We start from the raw sequence: 18,062 nt of genomic DNA, 5'->3' as shown, positions 1-18,062 counted from the left end.
CCCCCGCCGCCCCCACCATTTCGCTCCTTCGTGTCCTTGTTTCTATTTGTAAAGCTTCCCTGTGTTTCCCCTTCTATGTTGAGACGAGAGAGAGAGAGAGAGAGAGAGAGAGAGAGAGAGAGAGAGAGAGAGAGCCTTCGAGCACACTTATCGTGCAGGTTAAGGTAATCGTCGTTTTTGGGCGGTTCCCTGTTCTTTTTTCCCCGACTTATTTTCTTCACTTCAAACTTTTTTTTCTCGCTTATATTTCCTTAGTTTTTTTTTTTTAACGCTCCCTTTTCCTAAGCTGAGAAAGTCGGAGTGCATTACTAGCTTCCTCTTCCCGAGCTGGGAGGACGAGGTCGAGCCTCGTGTGTTCAAACATGGCGGCTGCTCACTCGCAGCGATATGCAGCGTTCGAGCAATTATCACGCGAGCATGGCATTGCGTGTTCTCCACCGGAGGGTGTTTCAGTTGAAGCTATTGTTCTTGCGATCGGGAACATGATCGGGTTTGGTAAGGTACGTGCCGCATCACGTATGAACAAATGGGTTATCGTGTTTGTGTCCGATGTAGAGCACGTTGCTCTCATCGTACAACAAGGTTTGTCCCTCGACTCCGGACACTTTGTTATGGTTTATCCCTTGTATACCCCTGCTCAGAAAGTGGTTATTTCAAATGTACCACCATTTCTCGATACCGATACCATCCTTGCAGCGCTGCAGCGATATGGGCAATGTATGTCCCCATTAATAATGCTCCCTTTGGGCTGTAAGGATGAACGTGTCAGTCACATGATGAGTTTCCGTAGACAGGTATTTATGGTTCTCAAAAAGGAATATCCCTCCTTGAATGTTGCCTTAAAATTCACTGCAAATGGCCGCGATTACCAAGTATACATCACCACCGACACCCTAACGTGCTTTGGTTGTGGTGCAGTGGGACATATGAAACGGTTTTGCCGCCATCAGAAGGAACAGCCTAACATGGTCGAAACGGGAAACAATGACTCGCAGATTAATGTTAACGTTTCCTGCTCGACAAATGTGCAGGATAAACCAGGTAAACAAGTGGACACGCCCCCTCCCATTGAACCAATGGACAGTGCAAATGAGGGGTTTGTTACCGTTTCCAAAGTAAAAAAAACGTAAATCGGCTGTAAGAAGTGCGTCACCTTCTGGGAAAAGGCAAATCAGTGAAAAGTCCATCACTGGAATTCAATGTGATAACAGGTTTGCCTTATTAGAGGAAAAGGATACCTCCACTAGTACAAACATCAAGGAAAAATTGGATTCTAATTTTCCAATCCCAGTGAGTGTTCCTGATCCCTCAGACAGTGTCATCTCACACGAGGACGTTCATTGTGCAGCTTCCTCTTGTCAATCGTAAGAGGAGGAAAAGCATTTAAAATCTCCCCCTAAAAAAGGAATAAATGAGGAAAATAAGGGCACAGAGAGAATAAAAGAGGATAATTTAAATCCACTGAAGGAGAGTGACATCCATGAACCGAGCAGCGTGGTCATGTCACAAACATGTTTGGAGCCCCCCACCTCGCATCCCGAAGAAGCTTCAAATGTGACTCCGGCACAAAACGTTCCTGAAGAAGTTTCTTTTATTGAAACTGAGCAATCATGTGATGTGCGCCAGGAAGCTGAAACACCAATTGATTCCCCATACGAGGAATCTGATGGTGCGGGTCAAAAGGAGTCCTCTCAGATTCTAAAGGCTGTAAATAGCCCTTCGGATGACGAGCTTCGGGACTTTTTGAGAGATTCCTATCGGAAAAGGAACATTGAACTGAAAGATCATTTCCCCGATCTTCAGGTGTTGATTTTTAAATTGAAGGAAATTGTGCATAACCCTGACACTCCAAATTTCACTGATGCTCAGAAGCACAGGTTAAGAAAAATGATCCATAAAGCTCGGCAGGAGCTTCGTAAATGAGGTCCCTATGGGTTTTTTGATCTATTTAGTTATTTATCTTCTTTCTTTTTCCGAAAGAATGAGTGTTAGTTTTGGCAGTCTAAACATTAACGGTGTTGCTAGTTTAGAACGCAAAGTTCAGGTAAAAGATCTGACCCGGCGTTTGCACAAGGGTGTCTTGTTACTGCAAGAAACGCATGGAGATCTGAATGGCCAAGCCCAGTGGAGAAGGTTAATGAAGGGCCAGTGGTTCTTCAGTGATATAAATTGTCTCACTGCTGGAATTGATCTGACCCAGCGTTTGCACCTGGATGTCTTGTTACTGCAAGAAACGCATGGAGATCTGAATGGCCAAGCCCAGTGGAGAAGGTTAATGAAGGGCCAGTGGTTCTTCAGTCATATCAATTGTCTCACTGCTGGAATTGCTTTCTTTGTCTCCTCCTCATTAACACTATCACAAGTTCAATATAATTAAATAATTCCCAGACATCTGGCTTGTCTTCAATTCACTGCCAATAATCAAATCTTTGTTTTTGTAAACATATATACCCCCTGTAAGAATGCTGAAAGGCACAACTTCTTTCTAAAGCTGGAGGATTTTCTGAGTACAATTGACTTAAATTGCTCTTTTATAATGAGTGGCGACTTCAACTGCACTCTTGACCCTGCTTTAGATAGAAACAGTGCAGAGCCACATCCGAGATCTGCCAAACCCTTGGAGAAAATCATCAAGACGACTGGATTAATAGATGTCTGGCGTATTCAACACCCTATGCAACGGCAGTTTACTTGGTCGAGATGTACGTCTCAGATACACACTCTAGCCAGGTTCGACAGAATTTATGTCAATACTGTAACGCTTGACAAGATATTGAAATCTGATATCGTGCCTTCTCTTTTTTCTGATCATCTGGCTGTAACTTTGTCCTTTAAGCTTGCTCTGCAGCAACATGGCAGTCCATATTGGAAGTTCAATGTCATGTTGCTGGAAAATGCTGCTTTTTGTGAAGCTTTCAAAGTGTTTTGGATTAGCCTCAAAGAAAGAAAGAATAATTTTGATAACCCGATATTATGGTGGGACTACGCAAAGGCACAGATCGCTGTCTTTTGCCAACAGTTTAATTATTTCTTTTCTTTTAGTGTAAAAAGGGAGAGGTTCACACTAGAAAAGGAAATAATGAAGTTGCAAACTGATGTGGCAAATAGCCCCAATAGAACAAATAATAATTTGCTTATGGAAAAGAAGACTCTACTAAACAGCCTAGTCGAATACCAAGCAAAAGGTGCAATGGTCCGTCTACGGATGGATCAGCTATATAATTTAGATGCACTGACCAAATTTTTCTTCCATTTTGATAAAAAGACTACCAATCAAAGGCAAATTGAAACCTTAAAGCTCTCAACTGGTAACACTGTGACGTCACAAGATAATATATAGAGGGAGGTTTATAACTTATTTTCAGGCTTGTTTATCGCAAATGATGTTGACGATGGCTCAATAAGTTATTTCACATCTGACTTACCCATGCTAAGTGCTGCTCAAAGGGATCAGCTTGGCTCCCTACTTTCCTTGGAAGAGCTTACACTTTCCCTTGCTTCTTTACCTACGGGTAAATCTCCTGGATTGGACGGCCTCCCAATAGAGTTTTATAAATCCTTTTGGCCCTTATTAGGCCCAGAACTATTGGAGGTCTTTAATAGTTCATTATGTTGTGGTGACTTGCCGATGAGCTGCCGTAGAGCAGTAATTAGTTTATTACTGAAGAAAGGAGACCCTCAGCTCATTGATAATTGGCGTCCAATCTCTCTTCTAACTTCAGATTATAAAATATTTTCTAAAGTTTTAGCTTGACGCATCGCCCCACTTCTAGAGTCGTTGATTCAAAGTGATCAGTCTTTTTGTATCCCTAACCGACAGATATACGATAACATTTTTTTATTAAGAGATCTTTGGGATGTGTGCAAAATAAAAAATGACAATCTTGGTTTGATTGTGCTTGACCAAGAGAAGGCTTTTGACCATGTAAGTCATGTATATCTTTTCAAGGTCCTAGAGTATTTTGGACTTGGTCCTGTTTTTCTCTCCATGGTAAAACTGCTTGAAAATGGCATTTCCTCAATACTCAGAGTAAACTCTGAACTGACTTCACCTGTAAAGGTTGGAAGGGGTATCCATCAGGGATGTCCTTTATCTGGTATTCTGTACTCTTTAACCATTGAGCCTCTTTTAATCAAAGTCCGCAGCATCTTAACCGGATGCAGAAATAGGCTCACAAGACCTGTGAAAGTCTCTGCGTATGCTGACGATATTTGTGTCATCGTACATAATAGCGATGAGATCAAGAAACTGGTGGACTGCTTGGACTATTATGGTTTAGCTTCTTCAACTTTGGTAAACTGGAACAAGTGCCAGGCGATGTGGATTTGCCCATGCCAGCTGCCTATGCCTGTCCTTCCGAAACACCTCACCTGGTCCCTCAACGGAATGACGTACCATGGTGTTTTCATCGGTGATGCAGCAACACAAGCGAAAAATTGGGAGGGTCTCGCTGACTCTCTCGAACAAAAGCTGCGGAAATGGAACTGGCTTTGCTTGACCCTGGCTTTGCTTTCATACCGGGGACGAGTCCTGGTCATCAACAATCTAGCAGCATCCATATTGTGGCACAGAATCAGTCATTCCACCTCCTGAACACTTTCTGCTGAATATACAGAAGACAATAATAAACTTCTTCTGGAGTGGAAAACATTGGCTTCGTCCAGAGAATCTGAATCTTCTCTTAGAGGAAGGTGGGCATGGTCTTGTGGACATCGTATGCAGGGAAATGGCCTTTGGCATCGCCTCAATCTGGCGGCTTCTCTATGGTCCATCAGACCTAGCCTGGAGGTCCACTGCTCTCTTCCTCCTCCTCCGTCAAGCCAGCATGCTGGACTATTCATCTGGTCTATCTAATGAACATGAAATGTATTGATTTGTCCTTGCTTCCACCATTTTACAATATAATTTTAAATGCTTGGCGTGTTTTCATGGTCGACCGTGATTATGTTTCCTACACCAAAGAGATGTTTTTCAGTGAGCCTTTTTTCTACAACTCTCCTTACAAAAGAATAAGAACGGAACGCTCCTTTGTTGATTATTTTGTTCAGAATGGTGTCCATAGCGTTGCTGATCTAATGATTGACAACAAGAGATGGTTAAGTGCTGCAGCACTTGCAAATAAAGTTGGCATGCAGTCTAACCGCATAATATCTGCTGTGCTATGTGAAATACTTAACGTATACCGCAAAGTTAAGGTGCACTGGGAGTAATCTTCTCGCACTGGTGATGGCCTAATTGTTTGTGAACCAAGCCTCTGTTTCCCAAATTTAGAACTCACCCCCACTGTAATGAATTCTGGTACAATAATAAAATATTTACCAAAAATACGTTTTGGATCTGCAGGTCTGGAAAATTGTGTTATATACCAGGCCTGCGTCAAAGCAATCCGGCCCGCCTTCGGAACTTGGCAGTTGAGGAAGTGGCACAATTGCTTGCCTACAGAATACCCCTTCCAACCAGGAGGCAGGGTTTTTGATGCCAGCGCGTGTCTGTGCAGGACGCAGTGCGTGACGATGATGTGTGGTGCATCGGCCTTCACCAGCGCTCCAAAACCGGAGTTGCATCCCAGCATGGCTGGAGCTCCGTCCGAGCAAACTGCAGACACCATGTTCCACGGGAGGCCATTGCTTCTGAAGAAGTCGTCCACAAGCTTCTTCATGTCAGCTGCCTTCATCGTTGTTATGAGAGGCTTGCAGAACAGAAAGTCTTCCTTGATCTCGTCTCCTTTGACATAACGCACAAATAAGATGAGCTGGCTCAAATTCGAAACGTCGGTGGTCTCGTCGAGTTGAAGGCTGAATTTCGTCAGGCTCGCGACTAAATCTGCAAATACCTGGGCGAGGATGGCGTCGCTCATGTCGTCGATTCTGCATCTGATGGTGTCATTTGAGAGTGGAACGAGAGACAACTTGTTTTCAGCAGCTTTTCCCAGCATGATGTTGGCCATCTTCAATGCGGCCGGTTTGATGAGTGTCTCGCCAATGGTGTGCGGTTTGCCCTGCTTTGCGATCAGGTACGCAACTTCATACGACGTGGTGAGGATCGGTTTGTCAATTGGAACGAAGCCGAGAGTGGGCAAGGTAGCACTTGCTTTGAATCGGACTCTCTTCAATTTGAATTCATCCAGCATTGCGTCTTTGTACAGCCCCTCGCCGTGCAGTTTTTTGAAGTGTTCCCGTAGTTTTGCTGGTGCGAGGCTGGAGTTGCTCAACTTGACATTGCAAAGCATGCATTGAGGACGCTGACTTCCGTCCCGTTCCGTCAAACACGTGAACCTATACCGCACGTAATCCTCCGACCACTTCCTTTTTTTGCTCGACATACTGCAAAAAAAAAAAAAAAATTAACAAGCTGATCTTAATTGAGTTCGGGCAAATAATTATATGACAAAAATTAAAAAAGGAACATGCTTAAATAGAATCAGGACCCCTCTGAAAACTGAGAAATTTTAACGAAGAAAACATAACTTATAGTTACGATGACAGGATTTATTATCTACTCAACTCTATGTCACCTCAAATCCCATTATAATATTACATAGAAAACTGCGAATTGTTCGTTTTGAATTGCGACCAAAGGAGTTATATCACCTCCACCTAATTTTCTGAGTAATTCAATCATATTTTATAATCACCATCCACTTTTGACTTTAATATAACTCTGAACCCGCCCTGCATATTCACAAACATTTCCAACTTACTTTTCAATTAATCAGTAACTCCAAAGTAAGGCACGACCAATGACGCACGGCACACGGCAAGCTAATCGAGGCTATTCACTGGAATTTCCGAACACCTGCAACGTCCAAAATCCAGTAAGTAAGTAAGCAAGTAAGCACCATCAACAGAATAATTAGCAAGTTGCTCATTGATTCAACTTACTACAGTCAGTGTGAAACAACTTATCTTTAACACAGACCAGAGAAACCATGAATGGGATCGGTATACAATTACAAATAACATTTCCATTCGTTCGTAACACACATAGCAAAATAATAATAATGTTATGTCTGGGGGATAAAGGAATATCTAGAGCCAGGTAGATCTGTATAGGTAGGTATTCAACTATCGCGATAGGGAATCTACCCTGTAATAAGTTCTATGTTAGCCCGGGTTGTCGGTATAAGCTGTATTGATGTCCCCGCTACGAGGGAGCAGGGCGTGCTAAATAGTGCAGGGATTATGGATAAGATTCCTTTGTTCGTCGTCCCCTCTGTTGTCAATCCTGTGTCCCTTATGGCAACGCACTCCTATAAACACTTAGCTAGGTCCTTAGTGCACACATTAATTAGTTCCCTTCCCTTACAAAGACTGTGGAAGACAAACAGGCAGAAAGCCAGGACGGGGCGCCGCCGATGGGGCCGCAGCCAGCCACACCACCGGCTGGCCTAGCAACCAGCCTCGTGGCAAGGCTGGGAGCCATGCCCAGGAGGACTGTTGACTGGGCACGGGGAAAGGCGAGAAACACCACAGGCAGGAGGCACCCGGCCAATGAGATGCAGCCAGCAAAAGAGAACATTGGAGGAGAGTCGACGAAGGTCATAAAAGGGCGCGCTGCACGACATTTTCGCTCTTGGCTCTGGGTTTTCATAGCATGCAGTCGCATTTGCTCTCCTTTGGCCCTCTCTCCCTTTTGGCCTGTTCTTCTTCGTTGGTCTCTTGACACTGCACGACGTCTTTTCGTCTCTGCGCTTCTCTTCTTCGTGGTGACGGTTCGCTCTTGGTGTGGAGTGGTGCTTGGAGCGGTGCTCGGCCCTTCGCGGTGCTGTTGGTGCAGGGAGCGAGTGTTGGTGCTGAGCGGGCGGGACCTCGTGGTGTGCAGCGGAGCGAGTCGCATCAGGGCCTGGCGAAGCGTGCTAGCGGACGAAGGGTTTCTTCGCGCCGGAGCTTGGAGCCGCGTGTGGGCAAGACGACGAACAGATAAGGCCGCACCCCACATTCCCCGAACATAACGAACGTTTCTTTTCGTAATTCATTCCCTCGTCTTGTATTTGAAGTCTGTGTGGGGACGTCCTGATTAGGACATTTATTACCGGTGCATGCTTTTCCTGTCCCGCTATCCTTGTGAATAAACCCTTGTATTATTTTTCTGTATATATCTGAATGCAGGTTCCGTGTGGTTTATTTAACAGGTAAGACTGCAGGGATTAACAGGTAAGACAGATAACGCCACCCCTCCATCCCGCTCAATTTTGTGTAGCTTTCCGCCATTGAGTTTTCACCTCGAGAGCTAAGGCCTTCGCAATCGGCTTCCATGACCATCTGATTTTAATCAAAGGTGGCCAAACGACAATAATCTATCTATAATTCCAGTAATCTCTGTGTGTGTGTGTGTGTGTGTGTGTGTGTGTGTGTGTGTGTGTGTGTCTGTGTGTGTGTTTGTTTGTTTGTCTGTGACCACTGTTTCTCGACAACCACGGGTCCGATATACTTGCAACTTGCCAGGTATATTGCTGGGGACCCGAGGATGTGCCTTTTCAAGGTTTGAAATTAATCGGACAAGTAGTTACCGAGCTATGTCCAAAAAACGATTCAACCAATCAGAGAGCAGCGAGCTATCACGTGTGCCGAACGTGGCGAACAGACTCTGCCTCGGACGGCACATTTGAGAGCGTATTCATTTATTTCACAACTATGTTGCCGCTATGTTGGCGTTCAACTATGTTTTAAAACTAATTAAAACTAATTTGCGATTCTTTCGCTTTCCTGCGCGTTTGTGCACGCGATGGCGATTTCTTTACCAAACTCCGCAAGCCGTTCGCTTTGGACCAAACCATTTCATGTAAATAGAGGGGGAGGGGGGATTGTCACCGTACTCGCAAGCCGTTCGCTTTGGACCAAACCATTTCATGTAAATAGAGGGGGGGGGGGATATAATTTTAGATATAGATATAGTACGGGCATGCCCTAGTATTAATAATAAGCGTAATTACACATAGGTTCAAAATTGATACAAAACTAAAAACAAAAAATCAAACAAATTGCAATGCATTTCGGAGGACCTCCGCCGAACCCCTGAGACTGGCTCACTGAACCCCTGGGGTTCGGTCGAACCCAGGTTAAGAACCACAGGGATAGAAGATTTCTCTGAATACACATATTATCCTCTGATCTGCTTCTCCCTACCTTATTTTGATCTTGGGACAGAAACGATACATGTAGATGTGACCATATTGCTGTAGTTCAGATAAGAACTCGGGAGCCAGTGTTTTGTGGAACTTGGGTGTGAAGTAACGTAGTGCATTTCTCAGTGCCACCTAAAAAAAAGCAGGAGTTACACATGAGACTTCTTAAGAATATACAGCGCCGCTCCTGGTGGGAACGGGTATTACACGCCATAATAAAATACCTGGTGGAATTAACCCTTCTGGAATTCTGGGGGTATTAACCCATCCATAAGGATGGTTTATTCACTTGTGACTTTAAATGAAGACTTGTGCTTGAATTTCTTAAGTTATTTCAGAAGTTACTTTAAAATATTACAGTACAAATATTGGATGTGACTTGTTGTATTAGGTGCTCTAATAATCATGCATCTTTGCTATGGATAAATTAATTGTCATTATCATATAATATTGAAATTATTATAAAATAGAGAATGCCATTACATGGACAATCATGATAATCATTCCTGAAAGACAGACAGCACCTCATCTCTGATAGATTTGCAGAGTAACCGCAAATTCTAGTTTGAGCTGAAATATAATTTAGAAACGAGTTTAACAGCTGGAAGGTTAATTTCTTTCATGTGAGTCTGCAATGAGATAATGATTGAATTTGCATGAAATGTTTTCAGTGTTCCTTCAAGGTTTTATTAAAAATAAATTGATAGCTTATTTGAAGAAACCTCTATCGATGGAATATAGAGAAACACACACTGTTAAACCATACTCTAATCTTACGAGATGGGCAGCCTTACTTTTTTGTCATCTGCGGTGAGCTTTGGTGCCCACACAGGTGCGTGAGGCAACGAGGCATCTCTTCCCCGATTCTCAGGCAGGTGATCCAGAGGTAGACCAGCACAGAGTTCCTTTAGACTTGACATACTAGCATCAGTGAACAGTTGTTGTGGTCAGTAGGGGAGTCCACTGCTTTTGATAAACATTAACCATCATATAGATAAGGCATGCTTAAACAGAATTACATAATACATTATTATTTATTGTATCGTGTAGTATTGATTGTTCTTTCATCCTTTGTGTGCCTTTTGTGTGTGATGGTTTCATACAAGCACAAAATAAGTGAGACAAAACTAAATTCAATGACATATTGGTTACAGGCAAAAAACGGAAATGGAACTAGGTAGAAAATTGGCAAGAATCATACACAACCAATGGACAACAATCATCAACTTGCACCTGAGGCAAGGCCCTGGACGAAGTAAAGGAAGGTCAATATTTAAATAATCACTGGAGTACGATGGATCCTAATTGCAGAAAACAGAGAATAATGGACCACGTTTAGGGAAGGGACTTATCCTGCAGTGGACTGAAATAGATTAGACAAGTCAAGTCAAATAAAGGGCATCATCAATAAATTGGATGGTAAAACAAAGGGTTGAGTAGGTCTAAGTAGTTTTTTTGGATTATCTGTTCAAAAGGGTTTATTTGCATATAGAATGAATGAATGAATGACCGTTTTAAGGCCATTTTCCCCACTAGAGCGGGGGGTTAGCCTTGCGGGCCCCATGACAATCATGGTTCCCTGTTTGAGGCAATGTTTTTATGGCCGGATGCCCTTCCTGACGCCAACCCTTAGTCGCCTCTTACGATGCGCAGGTATACGGTGTACCTATTCTAAACCGGGGTACACACCGGGTACAATCAAATCACTTGCAGAATTAAAGTAGTTTTGAGATCCCAATCAATTATATTTCAAAACTCGATGGTATTCATAGAATACTTACCCTGCGCAGTCAACTTGATGCGAGCCAACTCTTCTGTTTTTGAACGGTTTTTTTTCCTTTCATCCAATATGGCTGCCAGACCACGTGACCGATGACATCATACATTTATAATCTCTAATATAATTGTTGTGTAGATCACACTCAATACATTTCAAACTGATCCGTCTTAGCGTTGTCCCTGTCAAATTATGGCGTCATAAACTCGTCATGACGTCATCGTCAATAACACCTATTCCCCATGCGGAGTTCTTTACACTTGCATGATTTACCATCCTTTTCACATCATTTTCTCTCAGTTACCAGATATTCCTTCTGGCATGGTTCATGCGGTTCCCCTGTATGTTTCCTGCCTTTCCCAAGGTGTCACAGAATCCTTCAGTTCAAACAGGTGCAATGCATTCTCTCTACTGAGCATAATAAAAAAGCCAAATAATCTGGAATTTTCCAGAAGGAATAGTCAGGAAGAGATTAAAATTGGTGTTGTATAACTTTGATCATAAAAGCTAGCTGGAAGGCATATAAGCTGGAGCAGAATGGAAGGGAACAAAATGGAAAGGGGACAACATCAACAGCAGGGTACAAGTGAGAATGAGAATGAGATCAAGGGGGTGGGAGAGAAGGATACATGGGAGTGAATAAGCCGAATGAAATACAGCAAGAAGAGGAAGGGGAAAGTGGGGATGAAACAGAAAAGGAACAAACCAACAGACAACTAACAAATTAAAAGAGGTGAGGAAAGGGGGGCGGGGGGGGGATTACAATAACCTAGCGAATGGACGTGCTTGGGAATGGGGTAATTTGGGGTGGAAGGGATCATGAGTATGAATGGGGGATGACCTGAGGTAGTGGTGAACAGCTATGTTGTAGCCCTGTAGGGAACAATGGGACCTAAGAGGCTGGGGAAGTTGGATATACAGGTGAGAGAAAAGAGGAACAAATGAGTGGAGGTGAACAGTGAGCCTGGATGTTGTGAGTTTTACAAGAAGAGGGTTACTGACAGACTGTGTGAACCCAACAGAAACCTGGGAGGAACAGAGCCAATGGAGGCAGAGGGTGCAAGACCAAAAAGGAGGCTGTAGAATAGCGAGAGACACCAATTTGTCTGCGATGCGAAAGTAACAGGCCAAGACACCCAGCTTCATCATGGGAGATTCCAATGATTTTTAGGGCCTTGCTTTCCACGGCATCAAGAAGGACAAGGTGGGAGGCAGGGAAACCAGCCCAAAGAGGGAGCAGTACTCCATCAAGCTGCAAATGAAGGACTGTATGTTGTCAAAAGCTCACATTGGCCAAGGAAAGACCTTTCACGGCAAAGGACCGAACATTCTGATACACCATACATTCATAGACATTATACATCTGATACACCATACATCGTGTACGGTTTGTGAAGCATGTACGGTTCGATCCAGAGAAACGGGTGATGCTTATCGTCGTAACCGTCGACATTTACGTAAGAGCACCAGTGACCAGTGTAGCCAATGAGGGTGCTGCCCTCTATCGGTCTTTCGTTGATACTGATAACGTTACTAGTGATGTCCATGATGGCTCAAGCTGTTTGTCGGACTTGAAGACTCCAGCTCGTGATACTGCACCTTCTGTAGATCTGGATGAGCCTGGCAGAGTTCCACTAGTTCACATTAGATCCAGATACTCCTTCAGCTCAGTAAGAACATCACCGGAGTCCACCTCAGTTCCAACGGAATCGAGTCTGATGATCACACCCAGAACTTCAGCTGTATCTCCGGATATTATGTTTTCCTGTGGGAGAGCAACCACTTCAAACGTCGTGGTGACTGTCTTGTCACGGTACTGAACAGGAAGATCCACGGTTGCGACGGGTTTTATCCTGTGATTAGAGTAGGTACATAATACCTTGGCTGATTGACGGAGTTCACCAGTGTGAGCGAGACACCGATAAATCAGATAGTGTCCTTGTGTTGCAGCGAGCTTCGGTATCAATTCTGAAGGTCGCCTGCCTTCTTGATACCAAGAGAGATTGCCTCCATTTATCACCAGATGATGCTGCCATTATATGCAGTGCACAGATCCGCAGAATGTTCCCATGAGTTTCATCCATATACTCGGTTGTATCAGCATAAGCACCGTCCAACTGAGTTTCAACCGAATGTATGCTAGGACGTCAATGGCAAGCTGCAAGCCAATGATTCAGTTTCTTGCAGTAAGAGCACGTGGATATCTGGGACTAGACGTTCTAAGAATGATTCCGTGATCTTTGCAGAATTTTCTCACAAGTTGCGAGTTGTACATGGTCCCATTATCACTCCGTAGAGTCTCCGGTAGACCATGTCGACTGAACTGTGCTTTCAGTCTCTCAAGAGTTGTACTACAGCATAAATCCTTCACTTCATCCACCTCAATGAATCTGGAGTAATAGTCAACCGTTATCAGGTATGTCTTTGCGTCAAACTGGAACAGATCTGTCCCAATTTCACTCCAAGGTAGATATGGTGTAGGAGTCGGTTTCAGGGGCTCAGCAGGCAGGCGATTTTGATAGTCTGCACACTTGGAACAGTTCTGAACAGTTTGCTCTATGTCCGCATTCATGGAGGGCCAGTATAGAACCTCCGTAGCTCGTTGCTTACACTTGACTATTCCGAGATGTGATTTGTGAATCAGGCTCAACATGCAGGGTCTCAGAGTAGGTGGGACGACAATTCGCATGCTTTTGTATAGGATGCCATCCGTAACTGAAAGTTCACTCCGGGAATCCCAGTATGGTTGAAGACAGGGTGATACATCTTGCCTGGTGTCTGGCCATCCATCAAGAATCATGCACTGTAACTGAGTGAGTTCTGACTGAGTAGCTTTTTGAAGATCCGCATACCTCTCGTCAGAGATAGATAGAAAGTCCAACATTGAAATATGCACCAAGTTGTCCAGTTCCAAACGGGTATCTGGCAGATAGGCTCGAGAAAGGGTGTCTGGAAGCTGCATATCCTCCCCTCTTCTGTACCGAATGTTGAGATCATACCATTGCAATCGTAGTTGCATGCTTTGTAGTCTCATCGGAGTGGACAGCAATGGCTTCCTGACGATCATTTCCAGAGGCTTATGGTCATTGTGGAAGGTGACTGTTTTCCCAAATATATAACAGTGAAACTTCTTGCAGGCATGGACTATGGATAGCATCTCCTTCTCTATTTGTGCGTACCGTGTCTCCTTCTCTGTGAGAGTCCTGGAACTGTATGCAATGGGTCGGTTGTCCTGGATGAGCACTGCACCAAGTCCACTTCGGCTAGCATCACAGTGGATCTCGACTGGTTTGTTGACGTCGTAGTATGCAAGAACAGGCGGATGACAGCAAAGTTCCTTCAGTCTCTCAAATGCTCTCGCTTGAGCTGGTTGCCATTGATATTCAACGTCCGATTTCAACAGCTCTCGGAGTGGAGATAACTCGTCACTCAAACGAGGGATGAACTTTGACAGATACGTGATAAATCCGACGAACCATCTCACAGCTTTTTTATCAGTCGGAATTGGCATACTATACACGTGTACGGTTCGTGTACACGCTTCGGGAGTAGAACATGCTTTGCATCGGCAACCAGCTTCCCTCTTGCCACATATTAAAACCCGACTGGAGGCGATGGAGTCCGTGGAATATCCTTCCCATTGCTCCAGGTCTTCTGGTGCCTATGGCTTACGACCGTGATGCTGTGAAAAGACACTATGACATAGAAAAAGCGAAGCAGAAGTTCTACCATGATCGTCACATGCTCAAAGATCTTCCACCATTACATCCGAATGATGAAATTAGAATGGAGCCTCCTACGGGTTCCAAACGGTGGATACAGGTGTGATTGTGAAGCAGCATTCCCAGCCACGTTCGTACATTGTTCGATCCAGAGAAACGGGTGATGCTTATCGCCGTAACCGTCGACATTTACGTAAGAGCACCAGTGTAGCCAATGAGGGTGCTGCCCTCGATTGGTCTTTCGTTGATACTGATAACGCTACCAGTGAGGTCCATGATGGCTCAAGCTGTTCGTCCGACTTGAAGCCTCCAGCTTGTGATACTGCACCTTCTGTAGATCTGGATGAGCCTGGCAGAGCAGTCACCCAGCCAGTGTCTACACACAGTTACCCCGTGCGTAACTTGGACATGAAGAGGTCGTATCAGTCGTCAACCAGACAGACTCGACTTGTAGTGAACTGTAAATATTGTCCTTACAAATATTGGATGTTTGATAACACTGAGTTGGGATTTGATTTGTTGCAATGTAATGTGCATTTACGAGTTTGATCTGTTGTTTATGGTTTTTGGACTAAGTTGCACTTTGCAAGCGATCTCTGCTTCTACTTTTCTTACTGCATTGGTTTGCATCTGTACTATTTGCTCGTGTAACAATAACTTGGTCACTGCACTTTTCCATCTTGAGGGGAAAGATGTAATGTATGTTTGAAGTGCCTGCAATTGAGAAGCAACTACATGGTTGTTGTTGTTGGTTGTTGTCGTTGGTTGTTGTTGTTGTTTGTGCCGAGGGACCCAGAAAAATAAACAAACTTCCGGGCGCGGACTAGATGGCCTAACATTGGAGTCCTGCTTATGTTACACTGGAGAAACCGCGAGTGAGAGTTCCCTGTTCCCTATTCCCTAATAATTTCAGTTGGCCAAATTCATGTCACGTTTACAAACCAGAAACAAGCCTCTTGTTTTACATTTACTAGGGCATTGCCCGTACTATATCTATATCTAAAATTATATCCCCCCCCCTCTATTTACATGAAATGGTTTGGTCCAAAGCGAACGGCTTCCGTAAAATTATATCCCCCCCCTCTATTTACATGAAATGGTTTGGTCCAAAGCGAACGGCTTCCGGAGTTTGGTAAAGAAATCGCCATCGCGTGCACAAACGCGCAGGAAAGCGAATGAATCGCAAATTCGTTTTTATTAGTTTTAAAACATAGTTTAACGCCAACATAGTTTGCAAACGTGAAATAAATGAATACGCTCTCAAATGTGCCATCCGAGGCAGAGTGTGTCCGCCACGTTCGGCACACGCGATAGTTCGCTGCTCTCTGATTGGTTGAATCGTTTTTTGGACATAGCTCGGTAAGTAATTGTCCGATTAATATGAAACCTTGAAAAGGCACATCCTCGGGTCCCCAGCAATATACCTGGCAAGTTAAAAGTATATCGGACCCGTGGTTGTCGAGAAACAGCGGTCACAGACAAACAGACGTACAGACGTACAGACGTACAGACGTACAAACGTACAAACGTACAGAGATTAATGGAATTATAGATAGATTTTGCCCTCATGATTCTTAAATTGTTATGATGGGGATAGGCTAAATGATAGGTCAAAACATTTATTTATTACCTCCGCCACCAAAGGTGGATGGAGGTTATGTTTTCACCCCTTTCTGTTTGTCCGTTTGTTTGTTTGTTTGTTTGTTTTTTTGTAAAAAAAAAAAAATCTCAAAAAGTTGTGGATGGATTCGGACGAAATTTGGCAGAGATATAGCGTATGTCACAAGGACGAAGTTATTAGATTTTGGTGAAGATCCGGATTCGGATCCGGCTAATATGATTTTTATTAAATTGATTCTTCACCATTGGGAGATAGGGCCAAAAACGATACATAGCAGGATATCTCAAAAAGCTATGCATGGATTTGGAATAAACTTGTTGGACGGGTTGTGTGTGTGACAAGGAAGAATCGATTCGATGTTGGTGAAGATCTGAATATGGATTCGGATATGAGAATTATTTAATTTTTTAAGTGATTCTTCACCATTGAGTGATATGGCCAACCAGGTGGAGGTATGCTCTCCACTGAGTGCCGTTCTAGTTTTGTTGTGTTATACAGGGTGCCCATGTAAAATAGTGGTGCAAAAAGGAATGTACATCATTTTCTTTTCCCACCACACTTTTATAGGCTCTTCCTTTTATTGTTCTGATAGCAAGAGTTAATCCATCCATTGGCCCTCGACATTCGACATTCCGCTTCATGAAATTTTAACTGAGAGAAATGCGTCCTGTCAGCGGAACGGATTAAAAGTCAACAATCACCGCCGATTGGGAAATGAGACCAAAAAGATTAAATCCACTTTCTTGGCAGCAAACTCAGGTTGCCACATGTGCCTGACATCCCGACGTTCCAAAATGGGTTTCAGGATATGCCGATTCAACATGGAGCTCTCAAATTTAAAATTTATATTCTTCATTTATACCGCCCTTGTATTTCACCTATCATTTGGATTCCATGCTTTATGTACCTCTTGCTTATCGCTACAATTGTTTGCTTCTCAAGTGAAACAGATGTGGTTGGAATTTGTGGAGTTCCTGAAAAGTATGTACGATTATTACAGGACATGTATAAGGACTGCCAGACAAGAGGAAGAAGCAGTGAAGGAGAGAGTGAGAGTTTTGAAGTTAAAGTTGGATTACCCCAAGGATTGGTACTGAGCTCCTTCCTCTTCTTGATTGTCTCGGATGTTCTAACTGAGCAAGTGAGACAGGAAGTGCCATGGTCAATGGTGTTTGCAGATGGCATTGAGCTGTGTGGCGGAGATGATGATAATATGACTGAGTGTCTGGAGAAATGGAGAAAAGTGCTGGAAGATTAGAGGTATGAAGATGAGTAGACCAAATACTCAATATATTGATTGTCAGTTTGAGCCAGGGGAAGAGGATTGGGCTGGAAGTGTAAAGATGGAAATTAGGATTAGTTCACGTTGGAGTAATTGGAGGAAGAGCAGTGGAGTGTGTGATATAAAAGTACCGCTGAAACTGAAAAGAAGGATTTACAAGACAGTTGTGAGACCAGCTTTGTTATACAATGTGGAAACTTGGGAAATATCAAAGAAAGAGGAACAGACAGTGGATTTAAATGAGTTGCAGATGCTGCCATGGACGTGTGGAGTGACAAGAAAGGACAACATTAGGAACCGGTATGTCAAGGGGTCAGTGAGGATTGAGGAAGTATCGAAGAAAGTAGCCGAGAAGACATTGAATTGGTTTGGTCATGTGATGAGGAGAGAGAAAGAGTATGTGGTGAAGCAAATAATGGAGATGGGACTGCCAGGAAGAAGGAGAAGAGGAAGGCCGCCAAAAACCAGTTGGAAGGATGCGGTACATGACGATCTTGAGAAGTTGTGGTATTGGAAGAAGAATGGCCGATTGACA

The 18,062-nt window shown here is 43.7% G+C and overlaps 1 protein-coding gene and 1 long non-coding RNA gene across 4 annotated transcripts in view; both read right to left on the bottom strand.

Moving 5' to 3' along the window:
* The window catches only part of UROC1 (urocanate hydratase 1), a 369,204-nt gene that overhangs the window by 121,128 nt on the left and 230,014 nt on the right, over positions 1-18,062 (bottom strand). Inside the window, exons 1-3 of one of the 3 annotated variants that reach the window (XM_078776094.1) lie at positions 10,907-10,973; positions 9,920-10,046; positions 9,127-9,257 (exon numbers count right to left, since the gene is read on the bottom strand). In XM_078776094.1, coding sequence (XP_078632220.1) covers positions 9,127-9,257; positions 9,920-10,045 — 257 coding nt within the window. In that variant the 5' untranslated portion in view covers position 10,046; positions 10,907-10,973. Of the gene's footprint in view, positions 1-9,126; positions 9,258-9,919; positions 10,047-10,358; positions 10,491-10,906; positions 10,974-18,062 lie in introns of those variants that run through there. The other 2 variants (XM_068112862.2, XM_068112860.2) reach the window with 2 other exon arrangements.
* On the bottom strand, positions 209-5,265 carry LOC144891774 (uncharacterized). Its single transcript, XR_013623095.1, has 2 exons — positions 2,226-5,265; positions 209-2,086 (listed from the first exon to the last, which is right to left on the bottom strand). It is a non-coding gene; the product is annotated as an uncharacterized LOC144891774 (long non-coding RNA).

This window comes from Myxine glutinosa, chromosome 4 (assembly GCF_964187855.1).
Source record: "Myxine glutinosa chromosome 4, kmMyxGlut1.1, whole genome shotgun sequence".
In the NCBI taxonomy this organism is placed as follows: Eukaryota; Metazoa; Chordata; class Myxini; order Myxiniformes; family Myxinidae; genus Myxine; species Myxine glutinosa.
The sequence above is the reverse complement of the archived record's forward strand: the minus strand, read 5'-3'. Positions and strand labels throughout refer to the sequence as shown.